This window comes from Coccinella septempunctata, chromosome 4 (assembly GCF_907165205.1).
Source record: "Coccinella septempunctata chromosome 4, icCocSept1.1, whole genome shotgun sequence".
NCBI lineage: Eukaryota > Metazoa > Arthropoda > Insecta > Coleoptera > Coccinellidae > Coccinella > Coccinella septempunctata.
Genome location: NC_058192.1, coordinates 3,333,876 through 3,355,291, shown reverse-complemented (window position 1 = coordinate 3,355,291; position 21,416 = coordinate 3,333,876). Strand labels below are relative to the sequence as shown.

General features: G+C 36.0%; 1 protein-coding gene across 1 annotated transcript; it reads left to right on the top strand.

The window, feature by feature from the left end:
- Positions 1-4,951: 4,951 nt before the first annotated feature.
- Positions 4,952-20,014, top strand: LOC123311946 (forkhead box protein L2-like). The gene is made up of 3 exons (XM_044896081.1): positions 4,952-5,357; positions 12,007-12,106; positions 18,964-20,014. Exons 1-3 carry the CDS (start codon positions 5,280-5,282, stop codon positions 19,797-19,799), a joined length of 1,014 nt encoding a protein of 337 aa, XP_044752016.1. The 5' UTR covers positions 4,952-5,279; the 3' UTR covers positions 19,800-20,014.
- The last annotated feature ends 1,402 nt before the right edge of the window (positions 20,015-21,416 follow it).

The window sequence follows — 21,416 nt, the reverse complement described above, 5'->3', positions numbered from 1 at the left end:
TTGGTTTTATGAACAAGTATGTATGAAGTTATATAGAAAAACCTTACTATGCGATATTATGCGACTTTCATTTATATGTACGTTAAAAAATATTAGAATCCTAAATTACCTACTTTTTACAACGGAAAATACTAAATTGGGTCATACGTTTTTGTTTGTTGCAAATTGCCTGCTGAATATGACTCTGAAATATGGCCACACCCTATACCTAGGTATTGTCTTCGATTGATAAACATCATATTCAATATTCTTTATGTAGATGTCGGAATATTCATCCATATATCCTCAACTGCATCCTCTTTTTCAAATACAAATGAACCATTGAAATTGTTTTAACTCCTCTGGAAAAATTTCTGGATTCTTCTATATTTAATGAAGAATGTAAAACGTTGAGAACTTATAAAAGGGCAAACGGGTGTGTGTGAATCAGACGGATTTTACGATGACTACTACATCAAAGTCAACACTTCAGCTCTTGACTCCAAAGCTCTCTGAGTTAATTCATTGTACCAAAAAAAGTCTACGTTTTGTAAGTGCGCCATCATTGTAAGTATGTTGGTTTTTCACGACAAATACTTACTTATTAAAATATTTCTGAACCTTCACGAAGATTTTACTGCCTACCTATGACTATGAACTGCATAAAAATATATAAAATATTTCAATCGCAAAAACCCTTTATTAAATATAAATTATAAGAACTAAATCAAAACTCGCTTATTTGTTACATAACTTGGTAGATATTTTTACACGTGCGATGCTTGATATGTGTTGCTGGTACGACTTTAGGTACTTACCACGTATCACTTTTGATAGAACCTTATTTCTACATTAGGGTAATCATATTTTCACATTTCTATTGCTAACAATGCTAAAACATTCATCCCGTTAGGAAGATAAGGAAGGTATTTGAGGATAATAATAAGTCCACCCCAACATGGCGTCTGAACACGCGGTTATTCTGACTCACCCTGTATACCGAACGAAATTTAGGGTCTTAAAATGGAGAAATCACATTCATTCACGCATACAGTTGTGGATAAATCATTTCCGTTTCGCTCTTCAGCCAGGAAACAGTATTTCAGACGAAAGTAAACATTTCAGCGTGAAAAAATTTGCCTCCGTGAGTGAAATCCAGGGTAGTCAGCCAGAACAACTTTTCAGCAAGATATCCCGTTGGAAATTACACGGTAATCCGGGTAAATTCGAGAGAGAACGCTGGATACTTGGGCGTGTTTCGATCACCCACTCCTACCAACAACGCCATTGAAAACAACTGCATTGGACGTGCAGATCCGGGGACTTCCCCCCATTGTTTCAGCTTCCTTCCGGGTCAACTCCGCACGTGTGTCAAATGGTTACGCAGAGACATATTCGCAGATTTTTCCTCCGCGGAAAATTTCTCCCTGTTTTTTTTCGTTCACTGAGTTCGGTTAAAAGCAAAATTTCCTGCACTGTTACACCGCCATGTTTGCCACCCTTAAAATTTCACCTTTCTCATCAAGGAAATTTTTATTCATATTCTTCAAAACATCCAGTGAAAACTGTGCAGAGAGTCCGCCAAAAAATTGCCCTATTTTGACATAGCTATATCTTCGATATTACTTTGTCAATGTAGGATTTTCAGCAAGATGTTCAAAGCACTCTATTCTTGGCGTGTATGTCATTAGCACACCATATTTTCTGTGCCCAAGCAGTTTCATGAAATCTTAAGAACGAAATCTCTCTTTTATTTGGAACATTCAACAGTTTAGTATAGCATGGATCTTTTTGCCCTTGCTATTTGTTATGCACAACCTATTACGGATTTTCTGACCAGGAACTATCCGGCATTAGCCGATCTTGTGAGAAGTATATGCAGCACTTCCACGCTCTACTATAACTATAGGTATACACTTTGCGAAATTCGGATACAGTTAGCAAGTCCTTGTTTAGTCAAACCTTCGAGTAACCAAAACACTAATTGTTCGAATCTTAAGATTTCTAAACACAAGTTAAATTCACCATAGTTAATCTAAAATTGATACTGCCTGCACTACACTAGCTGAGTTTCAATAGCCACCCTGTACTGAATTTTTTCCAATTAAGCCTTTTCGTCATAAGGACAATATTTTGTGTGTGTAATATTAATTATTATCAGATCGAAAGAATAAGGCGAATGGCGAATTTCAAAAGAAGAATAATATAATAATAAGGGTGATATTTCCATATCAAAGCAATTCAACGAAAAATGTGAAATAAGTCCGTCTAGAGGTGTAAGAATAACAATCCACACAATATGAAAAAAATCTTCATAAGGCCTTTTCGCTGGCTCAATTTCAGTCCCTAAACAATTAAAAGGAAGTCGAGAAAAAACCTTGGAACAGTAAGGTATGATGCTCTACATCGTTGTCGAAAAATACCAAAACATGGAGAAAGAATCGTCGGAGTTAAAAGCTGAAGTTTTAAGAGAAAGAGAGGCTATATAAAATGGAGATATGTATTTCCATAACAACGCAAATAATCGGAAAATGGCGAAGATCGAAGGTGTCCCTAACAATCTACACCCGAGATAACAAAAATTTGTCCTTCCAAGATTCTTCGAACGAAGCCAAGAAGCTTTGGATGAGTTCAGTACTTGGCTGGGTGACCGTTCTGGTTGTGAATTTGAACAAATTCGCAAAAGCTTCCGAATTTCATTATAAGGGTAGGTAAATACATTATAAACGAGGGAGTGAAGAGTAAGAGTGGAACTTTCAGATTTAATAAAAATTGTGATTTTATGTTTTTTTTTTCGGTGTACTTAAGATGCGAGAAGTTCTTCAATATTATCCATGGAATTCGAGTCTGCTTCGAAATATTTCGTCGACAAAAATTCAACGTCTTCTAAGTGTGTCGATAACGAGTATTTAGAAATAGCCAGAAATAGTGCTAGGTGAGCAGCTGTCAACATTTAGAGTCACTAGGTTGCTGAATCAGGGATTACTCGGTATGGTTTCGAAATCGTTAATCACGTCAGTTTGTTTATAACTTCGTCGTAATACTTGGACAAACGTGCCGCAATGTGTAAATTCGTTGGGGGAATTGAAGAAAGCAACGTTCTTACCTACCAGTTACTTTTCTATCCTGATTTCTCGAAAAAAACCTATGATAAAACAAAAAATGAAATCCATGGAGCCATGATGAATCTGGACATTATAAGAAAATTCGATTAATCAATTATTGGTTGAAGGGATGTTGGAAGAGTGTATTGTAAAGCAAGCACAGAATTGTTCCAAAGCTTTCACGAATATGAAGTTTCCTGGAAATCGTACTCAATATCAAACTCATGAGGAGTTTCGCACCTTAAAGGACTAGTTTTTGCAACTAGATTTCTCGCAAACCGAATGACCACCAAGCATACCCTCTCCAACTTGTTATAAATTCGATAAATCAAATCAAAGACAGTTTTCTTATTGTTGTACTTAAGCAGGTCGATTAGCATTTTGAATTGCATCCTTTTTGATGTGACAAAATAGTTCAATGATTCAATGAATCAATCGGTACCTATGTGATCATAATTTTTCATAAAACAAGAAAGGATTTAGTATCATATCCAGGGAAGATTGATTATCTATAGTGAGGAGTTTTTTGTTTTGTGAGGAACAATGTTTGTTGAAAAATCTGACAAAATGCCGTACCCATATTTATCTGAATCTCACAAGATTGAAATGTCAATAATGATTAGCTAGTGAGTAATTGGAACAGTTTTCTTTCAAGGAAATCTCAGTGGAGCTGGATATCAAGAATTCTAGCAGGAAGCACTTATTCAGAGTTTGCATACATTAATGAATGATCTGATCTATCCCGATAGGAACGTCTGGTTTCAACAAGATAGTACGCATTTTGCAAGACCTGTCTGGAAGTGTCTGGATGATGTATTTCCAGCCCGATGGATTGGTAGAAGAGTGGCCTCTCTGGTATCCGGATTTAACGCCCATGGACTATTTCTTATGGAAAAAGCACTTCCAAGGAAAGTTCAGACTACATTTTACTTTTCCACTGCCCTCTATTCTATCGCTATCTTGGAAGAAGTGAGTAAAGTAAGAAAATTATCCTGCAACTCAAAGTTTAAAACTTATATATGTACTTTCAGATTCATGCGCTCCCAGATATCAGTTTTCAAGGAAATAAGGAACCCCTATTGGTTCACATAAATCCTTCATTTCTTGTGGTCACATGGCACTTCATCTAAGCACATATTTTTTATCTGTTTTTCTTCCGAATGTAATATTTTATTATTGATTTTTTTCACAACACTTTCTACCCTTAGATATAAATATATACCTATAAAGTGTGCTGAAATCAATCACAAATTTCATCGACTATCAATATTTCCATCTCGTCTTGGTGTCCTTTTAGATTTCACGAAATGATGCTGGTTCAGCACCAAAATGCATCGGTCAAAATTGAGTTTGAGCCATTTATCGAGTATCGATTAGGTACCTAGTGCAAAAACATCAGTAAACTATGTAGTAATGTCGGGGATATTTTAATAGATGGATTCTCAAATGAATCTCTCATTAAAGGACCAAATTTTGTTTCCTATTCCTGTGCTTTTTAAAGAAGCACATAGAAGAGTGGGTTACCGATCACGTAATAAATTTTCAAAGAAATATCATGTTTCCGACTTCATCATAAATGAAAAATGATGGATAAAAGGAGGTAAATTAATTAAGACACAGTTTTAATTGAAAACTAGAAGGTGTTTAAGGGGAATTAAATATGAGCGTCAAAAACCATTATTTTTTGCCGAAAAATGTCTTTTGAGTGTTCCTAATGGATCGACAGGATGGTGATTAGCAATAGGAGCTGTGCAGGTTCTAAAGCTCAGAGGCGGAGCGTTGAAATGTGGGGGAGTATCCATTTTGATCCTTTTCTGACAAGCTCATCCCCACTTCGGACTAGGACTGGCGCTTACTCCACGCTCGCTCAGTTGCTCAATTTGCATAATCTTCACACGATTACCCGTAGTGAAGAGTGAAGATTAAGAACTGGGGCGGTAAACACGGCACTGTTTAAAAAAAAGGTTTCATGCGCACTCCATCCGCTTTGAAAACATCTCTCTATTTTATAAATAATAATAAATCCGTTCGTTTTATTATTGTACATGTTTTGAGTGTTGTTTTATGTTTATTCGGTTCGGATTTCTTGTTAATGTGGATAAACAAAAACAAAGGGAAGTGGATTATGTTTACGGTATCCGGAAAGTGATTTGGAATTGAAGGATTTTCCGAAAGAGGATATTGTTATACGTCACCATGAACGAGATGCCGGAAGCGCTCAATTTTACCGGAAATGGAAGGTCCGGACTTCACCAGTCACATATCATGCAAACTGTAAGTTGCACACACCGTAAGGTTTCAGGATTTAAGTTTTTGCACATTTTTGATCCCCCAATGTTCAATGATGTACGGTTTATGCAGAAAATGGAGTAGAGATTGACCATGAATACTTTTCGTTTATTATTCTTAAAATTCACCAATGTGTGACAATAACTAGAGTTGAAAGTGAAGAGGAAGGTTCATGAAATTTCAAGTAAGAACTGTAACTTCCACTAAAGACATTTTCCGAAATTAAAATCTCAATATGTACCTATAGTGCGTTAGTTTCATAATAGCAAAGAACAACGTTTCATATAATGGAACAGATTTGGAAGGATAATGCTCATAGATCTCAAATTTCTTCCCTAAAAATTAACTCTTACCCTTTCACACAAAGCTTTCGTCCTTATTTGGATATTACAGTATTATATGCGAACGAAATTGCTGATGAAGATTCTAGATTTCATTGAACGTAGTTTCCAAGAAGCGAATAACCCTTTTTGTAGCTAGTTTTTTACCGGTTTAATCGGATGATCAAAATATGTAGTTGTCTTCGCAGCTTTTTCTTGAGAAAAGGTTTCCTCAATATATTAACCGCTTTTCAGTACCCAACTCACGTTCAAAAGAAAAATATGTTCGTCTGTAATGAAGAGTATAACTTTGGCAAGTTGAACCAGAACTGTCTACTATAGTAAACGTACATGTTACCATCAAGCTTGATAGAATACGAAGAAATATGTATATAGTGTTTGTCAAATGAAAAGGAAGAGAAGGGGTCTTCAAAATAACTCAATTATCTAAGGTTTATTTATGGATAAAAATCAAGTAAATGTTTGTCAAAAAAAGCTCCAATACCTAAGGAATTTTCCGCATTGCGAGATTGAAAGAAGATGTCCACCGGAATTGTGAACATAGAAAAATTGGAGTATCGAGCCATCATCAAGTAACTGTATTTAAAAGGGTTGAGAGGTAAGCACATTTACGAAGATATGCTTAATACCCTTGGTGATCAATGTGCTTCGTATGCGACCGGACTGCAAGCTTCAAAAGAGGTAAATTTTCCATTGAAGATGATGACCGATCGGGAAGGCCAGTTTCTGTGTCAGTCCCCGAAAATATCGATGCAGTTCATGACATGATTTTATCAGACCGTCGAATTGGGCTAAAACGGAATTCTGAAGCACTGAATATTTCATTCGCGTTCTTTATATAGTTCACGTCAATTTGGACATGAGAAAAATTGCTGCAAAATGGATCCCCAAATGTTTGAATTTTGACCAAAAGCGTGCAAGGGTAGAAGCATCGCGTTCGATCAGTGCTCGATTTGAAAACGATGTAGACTTCTCAAACCGAATTGTTACTATGGATGAGACTTGGGTACATTTCTACGATCCTTGTTTCAATGAACGAAAGCGTTATATTTTTTCACGAATGTATGTATGTAATTTTCGAGTTTTGTACGAGAAGGATCGGATTGATTAAAGTGGTCAAAAACAGTTCTGTACATTCCTTCTGTGATTACTTTCGGAGGAAAAGAGCTTTAACTTCTCAGGATAGGTTAAGGGTTCAAATACGTCAAAAATGGACAATATCCGCTGAATGGTTTCGGAATTATAGTCATTAGAGAATATAAATATAAGGATCCGATTGAATTAAAGCTGAGTTACCTACTAGTTGTATATAAAGTATAGAATCGAAGATTTGTGCAACATCTGTGGAAAATGCATCACTGGATAAATAAAACAAAAAACTATTAGTGAGATGACGCTCAAATTTCAAACGAACACGAACCTTTAAAACGTTACTTTTGAGACCTTTTCTAGGGTACCTTCACGTCAGTGTTTTCCCATTTTTTCCCTCAGAACACATTCGATAAAATTTTCAAAATTGTATAGTTATAAGGCGTGAATTCTTTCCTGATCTAAGGACCAAATCGACGTGACATTTTCACAAATGGACTGTTTATGTTTGACGGTGGTTCATGAATAAAATTTACGACTGGAATTTAGCAACTAGCGCAGTTTAGCGATTAGAAGTCATCGAAGAGAGGCAATAAACGTCCGCGCCTCTAACTGGCTCCATCTCGGATTTCAAGTAAAGCAATAATAACACCGTAAATCTTTGGACCTATCAAGTGTATCATAAGTTAAATAAAGAAATAACTCCGGTTGAGTTACTGCACGATGTCGATCATAAACAGGAACACTAAATGAAAAGCCAATTGTTCCTCTGCACGCTAGTGATTTTCCACGTAGAGCTATAGTCAAAATTATCAACTGTATTCGTAGAAGAGGAATTCCTTCCTTCGGGAATAGAATAGAATAGAAGCCTCCAGCAGAAGGTTATGTTCAAATTGCCAGATGTGGAGAGTAATATCAAAGAGTATCAAGAGTTGTTACTCTTTGGTAATATCAAAGAGTATTAACTCTTTGGTAATATCATAAGTTTTGGACATCTGGTAACCAAAAAAACCCCTAGGAGGTAGTTAACCCTGGTTAAAGAGAAATATAAACAAATACCCCTTACCTATAAATGACTTAATCAGCATCACATAATTTTTTCATCGGATAATGTGGTGTTGGGCAAAAAAGTTTCATTCGAATCTTGATTCACTTTCATTGAAGATTGAAGTGACTCACTTGATAATGTACTCCTTTGATTTCATAGTATGCAAGGTGTAAACGAATAGTTTAGAGGGTGTGTCCTTGTTAAATGGACATGTATATTGCATAAAAATCCTGGTACTCAGTTATTCTTGAATTATCTCATAAGACTCAAGCTTTTGAGTGAGATGATATGTCATTCTTTTTTCCTATGAATATACCACTGAGATAGCTTATAAGCTATCACACTACCCTCAAGCCCTTATTAAGGTAAGCAAGTACAATGGACCAATTTCTGATAAATTCAAGATGGACGAATGTTTTAGAAAAAGGTGAAGCAGAACTATTCAAACTCCCATACGCGACTTATACGCCCACATACACGTTTTGTTCTAGAGTATTACCGTTCTCATTCATTGAATCGAATTCGATTGAATGAAACTTATCAATGTTTAATTAATGATAATAATTTATTTCAAGTGAAAATGCATACCTCATAATGTATATGATAATTGCTGTAGTATATTGAATGAACCAGTCGATGAATGAATGCAGGGAGCTATACAGTTAAAAAAAATTGTTCATGGGGATTGAAATACAGAGTGGCTCATATGAAATATCACAGTCGAATAGTTGCTTAGAGTAAAATAAGGCTCAAGTGGAATTTTTTCCATTTGGAGGGCATCTTTCAATTGCAGATTCGATCTACCAACTTGGCAGAGAGCAATAGGGATCGAGTGACACATCACTTTGAAGGTTCAGAAATTATTTTTACGAATATGCCGAAAAGTTGCCGTTTGGAGTTCGTTACGGTGTAAAGAACTTGTTGGACCACTCCACCACTACCTTCGATGAGTTTTTTACACTGAAACGAAAGTTAAACAGAAATTTTTGTCATATTTATAAATAACCTATGAAATGATGTGTCCTTTGACTCCTACTGATTCATTAGGCTCATTTCTCGTAACACAAATCCTTTATTCTATGTGCATCACTTCTAATATCAATTATTATTAATCCCAGTATATTTTTCTTCTTGGTTGTAAGTTTCGAATGTTGACCTTGACTTTCCCAATTAATTCTATCTTTGTATATCGCAAAATGTCATCCCGCATCTCACAATTTTTTTCGAGATTGAGCAATAGTTCGTATTTCTTAACGAGATCGACGTAAACTCGCTGATTTTTCAGGTTTTCCACACGTGCAACAGAGATATTTCGAAGTTTTTATCTAATGCCGTTGATCCTTGGCCCCAATTGATTTGTTACTTCAAAAATCAGTCAGTCGTCTCGGCTTCTTGATAAGAAATATGAATTTCATGATGGAATTGAATATCTTCGGTCTATTACATAACTGGATGGATGCTAGATAGTGTTCGTATCCATAAAAAAAATCAACGATTAAAATTCATCAAATTTCAGAACGCTGAAACGTATTTCCAGGGCCTTCAAGTATTCGAATTCGTATTTTTTCAATAGAAATGAGCCTAGTGGTTCATTCCATCAATTTGGCACAAAAAAATCCAGATACATACAGGTACACCTAGCTCCTAGCTCCATGCAACAATTCTTCAGGGTTGAATCTTGACCAAACAAGAATATTTCCTTGGCATACCCAAAAAAAGTCTTCAAAATCAACCTTGATTACTTCGCACCCACCTTAGGTATGCCTAAATTCATAGCATTGTTCCATACGCCAGAGACCATAACTGACCATGATCCAAGTCGATGACCACACCATTTTCCAGACAGCATGATACAATGACCACCATAAAGGACCTTCATTCGTGAAATTCTACACCCTGTGCGCGATCATTGACATCGCATTATTCAGAGCACGATACTTGGAAAACGATTTTACATGAAAATAGAAACATGAGAAATGCTGCATTTATCGTACGTGGATAACAAGTGAGAACGCTGTTTAAAAATAGCTTTGATACATCGAGACAGAATATGGTCATGAAAAGTACAGAAAAAATAACACGAGTATAATCTTAATATGCCTCTTGGATTTCTTGAGATGGCTGCGCAATATTGCTAGAGGCTTAAACCTTTCCAGAATTAGTAGTTTCATTCGTTCTTTTATTTCACATCGGTAAATCCTATAGAAAAGCTCCATTTTACTGCTTGCCCCTATCAGTTCGAAAATAAGCCTTGAAGACGACCGATAAAACGAAACGTTGGCAGTGTAAGCTTCCAATTTGGGAATCAAATATTCTTTTGGTATTGAAGCAATTTACCGCAATTTTCTTGTCAATATTGTGCCTTTCCCAGGTGAGTTGGACAAACCTGAAGGCTGCTCCAATAACTCTAGAATCATTAAAAAATCTACACTTATTTCATGATAAGTCCGATATTTGATGTTGTGTTCAGTATATTCTATTATATTTTGTAACATAGAATAAGGATCGGAACTGAAGATAATGCAACGAAAGGACATGAATTCTTTGAGTCACACTCTATCATTCGATGTTGATGGGGAATGAACAAATAAAAAGGCAGGAGAAACAATTATTTCCTCCTACACTCCCAATGAAAGAATCAACTGCGTTATGTGGTAGCCATTGTATTGGCGTCTATAAAGATTACCTTAACAGGTCATAATAGGAGGAGATATTGATTTCTAAACAATGCACACTTAGTTTCGAAAGATTCAATAAAAAAATCGATAAGCAATGCCAAAACATTAGAACAATGCTGGTGGGTAAGGCTCCTAGTGGACCACCGGGAAGTTAATGAAGAATATTTATGAAGGTGATTTGGGGAAAATGAGGAAATCAGTTCATGTGATTTTTCCTCTAACGTACACAAGAGTTTTTCACTTTTTATTGATGAAATATATTCTTCAGCTAAGAGAAATAATGTTTTTATCGAATAGCTCTTTTTTGAAGATTGAAATTCATTCAAAAATACGGAAAATGCTATCAGTTTTTTTTCCTTCACCTTCAGTTTTTTTATGCTTCGTTCTTAATTTGCTGATGTAGACTGAGATTTGTTATGATTTTCATTGAGCAAGCAATAATTACTTTGAAAACTTCAGTTTTGTATTGTCTTTTCTTTTTCCCCATTGCTGCAAGCTCCAGTGTGCAAGTATAGAAATTTTTATTCTTTCTTAAGGGAAGAAGAGTCATTTTTATCTCATCAATGGATAGAAACCGTTGACCCCTACTATCGAATGAAACTCCACGTCATGTAGACTCATAGTTCAACAACGCGACTTTCAAGATTCAGGAATTGTAACGTAAGACATTTTGTTAAGTTCGTTAAACTTTTTATGTCGACTTTTGTCGTCAGCATATCAATTGTGCATAACGCGTAATAGCAGGTGTCAAACCAGGCAGACTTCAAGGAAAAGAGATCATCGACGGCTGGGACAAGTATCAACTGTGATAGCTATGAAGAACAGAAAATTTCCTGGAAGAAAAATCCACTAACAAAATCCAAAATAACGTTTCATTCACGAATACTCTCATGCTATCTCCATTCTCAAAAAATCTCAATCCTCCTTTGATTTATAATCTTGCTCTTCATGAAAAAATAGACATAGAAAGTTTACGCAATTGAGTGAGCTTTCTAACGGTTTAACAATCTCTGCAAATCAAATAATCTCGAGAAGATATACAGTAACAGTAATTGGAAATAGTTCTGAAATAACTCAACTGTCATCTTTCTATGATATTGCAATGGGAATAGGTTTTGGCAAGAAGTAAAGCCATGTTTAATAAGAGGATTTGTCCTGTGTCATACTCCATTAAACGATCGGAAATATTATTATCTCGAATGCATGCACAATCTGGATCATACTCGCAATATATTGTTGAACTTCACGAGCTCATAGAATGTGGTGATAAAATTGTTGTCAAATTGAAACAAATAAGTTTCACAAAGCTCACAAGAACTATTGGTCTGTTACTTAATATTGAAATTTGGGTGTTTTGAGCGATACACTCTAGAAAATGCGAGTAAAGAAAGGACTGTCAATACTGTTCATAAGAGCGAGACAAGTTTTCGAAGAAATTGATCATATAGAGTAGTTAAAAAATAATCTCTCTTTTTCAGGACATCTCAATCGAACTCAACAAAATAAAGCTGGAACCAGATCTGCATCAAAGTTATCCACTTCCAACCATGTCTTCATCTTTAGCACTTCAAACACATGGTAAGAATCAAAATCACTCATTCAAAAATGCGAATTTCGACTAAAAATCTTCGATTATAAAAAGGTTCGAAAATAGAGCCATCTTGATCTGTTCATTTGGCGTAAAAACCCGAGTACTTATTAATTTTATAACCTCGTTGGAAGATTAAGTTGCCCAAGAGATAACCCAAGGAACTTTTGATAAAATGTGTTACATACGCAGATATCCCTGATTGGACCAAAAATAGGTTGTTTTGATGCTCCGAACGAGAAAGCCTTGAAGAACACGCACTTCAACAAGATATTACAAGGGAAGCTTCAAGTTCTGATAGAAAAAGTTTAAATTCCAAGGTTAGCAATACCTTGCTATATAATTTTCCTTTCAGAAATCTGGACAAAATTGGTAGAATCAAACCCGTCGATTGAATCAAACCGGGATCAACCACCCTACCACCATTGGTAAATTTCGAAAAGGCACTAATATAGGATTACAAACCGAGGGGCTTGATGAGCTAATGAACCGTAGCAACAATCCATCAGCCCTAGGGAGATGGGGGGTGAGTTGATACATGCATCTGTATCACTTACTTACTCCCCAACATTCCTGTTGTTACAGCTCAGGGCGATCCTTTCAGTTACCTGTCTGTAATAGGGCTATTCCCCCATCAGGCCAATCAAGGCTAATTTGAACCTATTCGTGATTTTTGATACGGCTAAAGATGTCCATTCCTTCTTTTCGTGTATCCGGTTTCTGTGCATCGACGATGAGAAACAGTATCGAATTATTTGGTGTATTCTCACGGTAATTAGACCATTTATTATGTAAGTACGCGTAATTGGAGTATAGCTTCTACTAGAGGTTTCATAGGGACAATACTAAAAGACAATAGATTCCTGATCAGAAAATGATGGGCTTCCTTCATATACTCAATATCAATATAATAATGTCATATTATGGAGGAGAGATAATGTTCGTTTTCTTCTTTGGCTAAAGTTTGAATACGTTACATCAGTTGTAGATTTCAAAAATATTAACCCGAAGATGAAATGCATATGATGCAGTGGTTGGGAATGGGTATCACCCGAAGGAATTAACAGATAATTACAAGAATGTTAAATTCTTCAACAAAAATCATCTTGCATCAATATAAGTAAAAGGAATTAAAGGAAGTTTCAATCAAGATGAACTTCACCTTTGAACAAAAATTTCACATGAATAAACAATTAACAGGACAACTGGCGCGTATTTGTGGCTGTTCATCTTAATACATTGATATAATAATAATAATTAGGTATTGATTGGTACCTTAAGACATTTATAATGTATAGGCTAACATTGAATATGTTCACTACCGTCTGTCGTATTGTGGATTTTAGAATATCAGGGTATAACTATTTGAATGAGCGGACCTGAATTCTAAATAGCACTTCCTGAAACACTGTCTCTTTTTCAATCACTTTCGGCGTTTTCATTTCAACATTACTCCGTTCTAGTTACAAAAACTTGAGAAAATTATTTCATTGCCAATCGAATGCTAAAATAAGAGTGAATGGATACATTTTTTTGGCAGCCACTGCGTAGATACAGCACCCTAAAGATGGAAGGAAATCTTATTCAGATTTTTCCCCAACATGTTTCTGAGCGCATAAGACACATGTATACAAAAAATTGAAAGTCTTGTGCTTTCTATATTACTTAGAATATGAATTGCGAACCAAATTATCGTAAATGTTGTACTTTTGGGTACCTCACTTCTTGTATTTTCTTCTCCATATCTGAGTACATTGTGGCATTCTGGCTAGTGCCATTTTGAGGTGGCGTATTAGTAATATTCGAGACTTGAATGTACCATGCAGATTTCATCTAAAACACTGCTGGAAAACCGCAAAGTAATGACCAATCCCAATATAAATACTGTTATGTCAGCTGCATTTTGTATACATAAATAGGACTCCCAAATTCAAAAACAATAGATAGCGAATAAATGGCGTTACGATAAATCAATGCACCGGGTAAATGCCGAAGACAATCGATGCCGTATTTACAAACAGGGCCATGGTTTATACATTCGACGAATAAATATTTATACAACAAAGCTCAAACAGGAAAAAATTAGAGGCAGCTCCTGGATAATAAATAACATGCTCTCCTTATCTCCAGTCTCCATCCGAGTAGTAGCGTCACGATATTTGTTTATTAAGTTGACCTCGATCCCTTTGCCCCTAAAGTTTCGATAAAAGCGATCATCGCACCACCCAATTAATTATTGGATCTTGAGGATGACTCCTGACATTATCTGGAACGAATTTGTGATAAAATGGGAGGAACTAGAAGCGTGCAGGCTGTTAAAATTCCACTTTTCTTTACGACGATAAGTTGTGGCACAAAATATTCCTCTTTCATTGATCATCATATTTCGTTTCTTTATTTTCAATCATGGGTGAAAGACCATTCGAGATTTGTCACTAAAAGAGTTGCTCTTTTAGAATATGTATCATATTTAGATCTGTGCGATGATTTTTCTGTGAGATACATGTGTCGAAAGTTTAACTTTCGGGAAAGTTCCGGAAAAGATGGGGTCAGTTAAAAAGTTGTCAACGAACATCGAGCTCGTAAAATTTCGAAATTTATCACTAGAAGAGTAACTTTTCTAGAATATGTATCACTTTTTTCGAAGGTCAACTTTCGAGTCCCGTATCTTCCAAGAAAATTATCGTCGAAGTAAATGTGATACATATTCTGAAAGAGCAACTCTTCTTGTAATAAATCTGACAATTTCATCCATTTTGGCTCAACCGTTCGGTCTTGAGGAAGTTTTAACTGAACCCAACTTTTTGGGAATTTTTCGAAGGTCATCTTTCGAGTCGATTATCTTCCAGGAAAATTATCGTAGATCTAAACGTGATGGATATCCTGAAAGAGCAACTCTTCTAGTAATAAATCTGAGAATTTCATCCATTTCGGCAGAACCGTTCGGTCTTGAGGAAGTTTTAACTGAACACAACTTTTCGGGAATTTTTCGAAGGTCATCTTTCGAGTCCCGTATCTTCCAAGAAAATTATCGTCGAAGTAAATGTGATACATATTCTGAAAGAGCAACTCTTCTAGTAAAAAATCTGAGAATTTAATCCATCTCGGTACAACCCCTCGGTCTTGAGGAAGTTTTAACTGACCCCATCTTTTTGGGAATTTTTCCATTCATAGAATATTTGAATTGGGAAACTTCAAAAATAACGATCGTCTGTGACTATCATTATTGAACAGTGATTATTGATTAACGGTACTGGTAATACAATCCTCTTACCCACCCAACAAAAGACGAATCGATCGAACCTAATCTTCAATGCAGCGATGAACATATTTTCCAAGAAACGCATTTATCGGCCAGCTAACCTCTCAATTTTATCTACACAACCAGTCATATAATTCACAGAAAATCATTGCGTCAAACTTCTATCAGTATCGTTTTCCAAGTAGGCATACCTGAAATATAAACTGTCACTATTTAAAACGGATTATTGTTCCCTAATCTGAATCGATATACTAGTTTTCGAAGAGGGTGAAATCTCAAGATGGAAAAAAATACGTCAAACGTTATAGACACAGAATAATAGTGTGTCTCTTGTTGAGAATGTTCTTTCGAGTTCTTTTCTCCCAACATCAAGGTACCTTTCAAGAACTGAACTCATCCAACACTGCAAATGGTTCAGCGAGAAGAAAATTCATTTTCCCAAAGCATATTCCCGATAGAGTAGGAAACTATACTCCATTAACATTTATTTTAGCAGTGGGTTGGCCATGAAATAATTTTCTCACTCATGAAATGTCGTTAATGTTATAACGCCATTGCCACAACTAATATCAATTTTTATTACGAAAATGCCGAAGGTGATTGAAAAAAGAGACAAAGTTTCAGGAAGTGCTATTTAGAATTCAGATCCGCTCATTCAAATAGTTATACCCTGATATTCTATAATCCACAATACGTCAGACGGTAGCGAACATATTCAATGTAAGAAAATCTATATGATGTTTCATCTGAATCTAAACGACTTATATTTCAGCTGAATATTTCCACAATCAGAAAGATTGTGAATGAAGAGGATGACAAAGAATTTCCTTTTATTGGGAGACCCAAAAAAGTGGTGGCATTAGAGAATTTTATGTTTGAGTGAATTAATGCGAAAAGTTAACTACATGATTTTCGATTAATGTCGTCGTAGAATAAGTTCCCGAAAATTGATTTTTCTATTTTTCATTTGACTTGTCTTATACATTTCAAATGTTTTAAGGTACCAATAAATACTTAATTATTATTATTACATCAATGTATTAAGATGAACAGCTACAAATACGCGCCAGTTATCCTGTTAATTGTTTATTCATGTGACATTTTTGTTCAAAGTAGGAGTTCATCTTGACTTGAAACTACCTTTAATTCCTTTTAAGGAAGATGATTTTTGTTGAAGAATTTAACATTCTTGTAATTATATCAATTTCTTCGGGAGATACCCATTCCCAACCACTGCATCATATGCATTTCATCTTCCGGTTAATATTTTTGAAATGTACAACTGATTTAACGTATTCAAACTTTAGCCAAAGAAGATAACGAACATTAACTCTCCTCAAGTTAGTGCATATTATGATATTATACTGATCTCTTGTATTTTCCATGCAAATAACTGGATTTGGTATGCCTTCAATCAGTTTGTATAAACTTCAATTATGTTCGCCACATATTTTCCGAAGATATTCGACATTGTGATAAAATACGTAATAACAGAAACTTTTACGTAGAACGGGCAACATAGCGTTTATTCAAAACCCAAAAATGTTTTAACAAGCTTCATAACCCCACATTTTTGTACTATACAGAGTGAAATGTGTCAAATTTCCATGGCCAACCGAGTGCTAAAATAAAAGTGAATGGAGTATAGCTACATATTCGGTGGATTTCAACACGTCCAAGCAGACATACCCCTATGTATGAAAATAAATCAGAGGCAGTTTGGCCGTCGAAATTACAGTGGGCGTGCAGGGAGGCATGTTGTTGATACTTATTGCACGAGGTTTGGTGGCGCCTTGAACCATATTATTGTTTTTAATGTTCGGTAAGTCGCCTCCATTTAATAGTGTCAAGAACGTGACTGAAAGCGTGCTACAACAGGCATCGCTCACCCCAACGTACAATGGCCTATTTGTTATTGTGACATAGGTATGAATTACACTCAATAATACGTATATACGTGTACGAGTCGTTCGGTTATAACTGACCAGGACCAGCAAGGATCGAATTACTGGGGCTGTGTGTGTTTGAGCTATAAAATTAAAATGCATTTGATGTTTCAACAACTACGGACCAGGCTTGCTCAAGTTTGATTTTTTCTTTGCCACGTTTTTACCAGTTTAAGGGTGCACATGGATGGTAGGGTTTTTTGGTAATCGAAGACAGATCAAGGTTCCTCACGAAGAGATTTCAGGATTCCCTGACTGTCACATATCCTCAGCGTATATTCTCCAGGATACAGAGAAGAACAGCATACATTTCAATATGTACTGGACTCTGGACTAGATTTTAAAGGGTGTTAAACTTCGACCTTAAGATCTAATAAGCTGTTTTCGCCAATATGTCCTCTACAGCTTCAGTTTAAGAAGTTCTAATGAATTCCAGTTCCAGTGTAGACTCGAGGAGTCTACCAGATGATCTGGAATTTCATCCTCCTCCTCAAAGAATCTGCACTAGACAGTTTTTTCTAGACCCATTGTCATTAGGTGGCGACAGTCCCCAAGGAACTATTAGGAGTGTTCAGTTTGAGAAGATTGCTCGAGAGAAATTCTATTTCGGTCTTTCCTTCTCCTGAGACTCTTTGTTCTTCCAGATCTGAGAATATCGATTAACTTTGTATTCCTAGTGAATCACAATAAGATAATAATTGCTAGGATTATCACAACATAAAAATTAGTAATATAGACTCAGCAAAATTTAAGGATATATAATAGACAGGTCTCTGACTCGTACAAATATTTTAACGGTAGAATGGTAAAGAAAAAAGTGTTTTCTTTTACCTCAAGAATCTCCTGTTGAAATATTTGTACGAGTCAAAGACTCACCTTGTATAAAAGATTGTCGGTTGCAGACTTACTTCACCCCTGCTAAAACCGATAGTCCATGTTTACCTTTAGCCATTCTGTCTCTATTTATTTGTCAAACACCCCATTAACTTTATTTGCACTACATAAGCCGTGTATTTCAATATGGCGTCACGGTAAATTTGCAAAAATGAACAGGCTCTTTAGTGTGACGAAAGAATTATGCCTTGGGTCAAATGTGAATGTGTTAATTTGTACCCTAATATTTGAATCCACAGGGTTCAATGTACTCCTCAACTTCAGATTCAGAGTTCTCATCATAATAAACAAAAAAGTTAACTATCTAGCTATCTCAGTATACCAACTACCTAAACATGCAACATTGTCATAAAGTTTTGAAGCTGTAAATTATGCCCTTCAATGTTCTGCAAGCATTTTATAAATAATCACGATGAAATGGATAATACAGTTGATTTTATGCACTCACATAAATCTAGTTACGAATATCTGGCATGTTGTTGAAACACGATCATTGATTAATTCGTAAACACTTTCTGCGAAAAACTTTTTGATCTTTGTCTGTGAAAGAAGTATCAATTAACTCCGGCTGATATGAATATCTTCGATGCAGAGACAAGCTCGATACTTACTTTATCGAACAATCAATATTAATTTAACCTTCTTGCATAAAAATTAAAAACCTTCACATCTGTGGAGAATGATCCACAGTTTACTTCATTCACTAGCTATACAGACCTCATATTTCTCCTTTCTATTGTTTCAGCAATAGTCCAGAACACCAGCTACAACAGCCTAGCCATGTCTCCAAACAACTCAATGAATAGATCATCCAACGCCTCCACCCTCACTTCCATAGAATCCACTGAAGAACAAACAAGGGCGCCAAGCACCAACTCCAGCCAATCGCCTCAACCGTCTCAGCCTTCTTCTTCGACGACCTCCACAACCACCAACAACCAAGGCAAACCTCCATTTTCCTACGTGGCCCTTATAACCATGGCAATCCAATCCTCCGACAACAAAAGAGCTACCCTATCAGAAATATATGCCTACATCACCTCCAACTTTCCATATTACGAGCGTAACAAGAAGGGCTGGCAGAATTCCATACGCCACAACTTGAGCCTCAACGAGTGCTTCATCAAGGTACCAAGGGAAGGTGGAGGTGAGAGGAAGGGTAACTATTGGACTTTAGACCCCCGGTGTGAGGATATGTTCGAACATGGTAACTATAGGAGAAGGAGGAGGATGAAGAGGCCCTACCCATCACCACATCCATACCCTAAACCCTTCTTTGGTGATGCTATCGGCCAGCATGGTCTTCCTTTGGCTAGGAACATCTTCACGCCCCCAACATACCCCACGTACACACGATATGATCCAGCAGCTTGGTTGGGACAAACTCAACTGGCCACTTATACAGGGTGTAACACCACGTATCCCCAGCAAGGTTATCCTTCTCCTGCAGCCTTCAGTCCGTGTAGCGTTAGGCAAGAATCAACACCAAGATACGCAACATATTGGCCGCCAGAGAGTGAATATCCTCCAAACCCCCATAGCTCGCCACCTACAGACTCTCAGCTTCTGCTGCAATGGTGACCTATTCGGTTTAAGAACGTTGATACAGATTTTTCTGAAGTGAAAGTCCGGTTTTTTAATCAGTGAGCAGAGAAAATATCATATCCATAACTGATTCTCGAGGACTGAAGATTTGGAAATGAAGATGTCGCTCTAATTTTTCTATTTTCCTTTGTCGTATATGTCATGTAGGTTATTGAAAAAACATACGTGAAATAAGAGGAATTTTTACCAGTGATATAGAAACACGGTTATAACTTTCGAAATAACTCTAAGAAGGCATAAACTGAAAAATGTTTCGATAGTTTTCTCCAACAACTTATACCTTTGCAGCATAAATTTTCATCGAACGTCAGCAGCTCATCTTCTGTTGATGTTTCCATGTTATTTTCCTATCTTTTATTTCTTTCTTCACCAGTGCAAAATCTTTTGATTTTCATTCCGTCCTGTTAGGAACCTTGTTAGGTCCTTGTCTATATGTATTTATATGTATGTAATATATTATTGAATATATGATTTTATTGATGTTTTGGTTTTATTTCGGATTTTGTTGTTGCACGTCTTGATGACGATTAAAATTCAGGATCCATTCTTTCGTTAGGTACACTGTGGGTGGAAGAGTTTCCTCAAGAATAAAAAAGCTGATAATTTCACTTAAAAAGGTTCATTATTCCGAATTCTTACAAATATTCCAACTACAACTTTTAAACTATATTTATATTTATATTTATAGGAATAAATTACTGAATAAATAGAAAATGTCTAAAAATCAAGTTTGAATCCAATAAAATAGAGAATACTTCGACTAAAACTTTCACTACAGAGATGTGAAACTTTATAATGTACAGCCTTTCAACAAATTGTAGAACTATTGAACCAAACTCAGTTCAGCCACTAGCCTCTGCAAAAAATTTGCAGAACACTGTAGACTTCAGTTGTATGAAGTAGAAATATCTTTAATTGAGAGGTTCCAAAATCAGAATAAGAAACTGGAGAGTATTGACTTATAAGGCAGGCTTAGACTTAGTTATTTCTCTGATTTCTATACTTCTATAGCAGTTACCGTAAGCCTGCTTGAATAATGCAATATAATTTCCTTCAAATCTAGCAGTTTTATAAATAAATCTTTTTTTCTTCGAATCTGCTCCAGTGGAAGTTTACAAACACTTAAATCTCATGGAAAAAAATACAGAGAAGAGTCTGCATGCAGTAGAACCAACATTAGCGTGTCTGATTTCATCGTAAGCGGCGAATTTCAAATATCTTTTGATTTATGTGGACCTCTGAGTGTCGGCAGTCGTTGAAGTGGAATGTCTTGTTTTGTAAATAGTTTTCGGGCATCTTCAAGGGTGGCTGGTAGTCTGAATAGGGTGAGAGAGGAAACAAAATTACTGTGTATATCCGGACCGTCGGTCGGGCACTCCCTGTGAAGTAATCAGCTGTTAGCTTTACATCTCCAATATTAACAGCTTCCCGTCAAAATATGTCACGTGTTTTCTGATATTCGGAAAATTTCGTGGGACGTTGATTTAGGGGTAAGAAAATGCCACAACTATACAGGGTGGTCCAGATCGTAACCAAGAAAATTTAACCACGTATTCCACATCAAAAATAAGCCCTAGTTTGTCATATAAACAT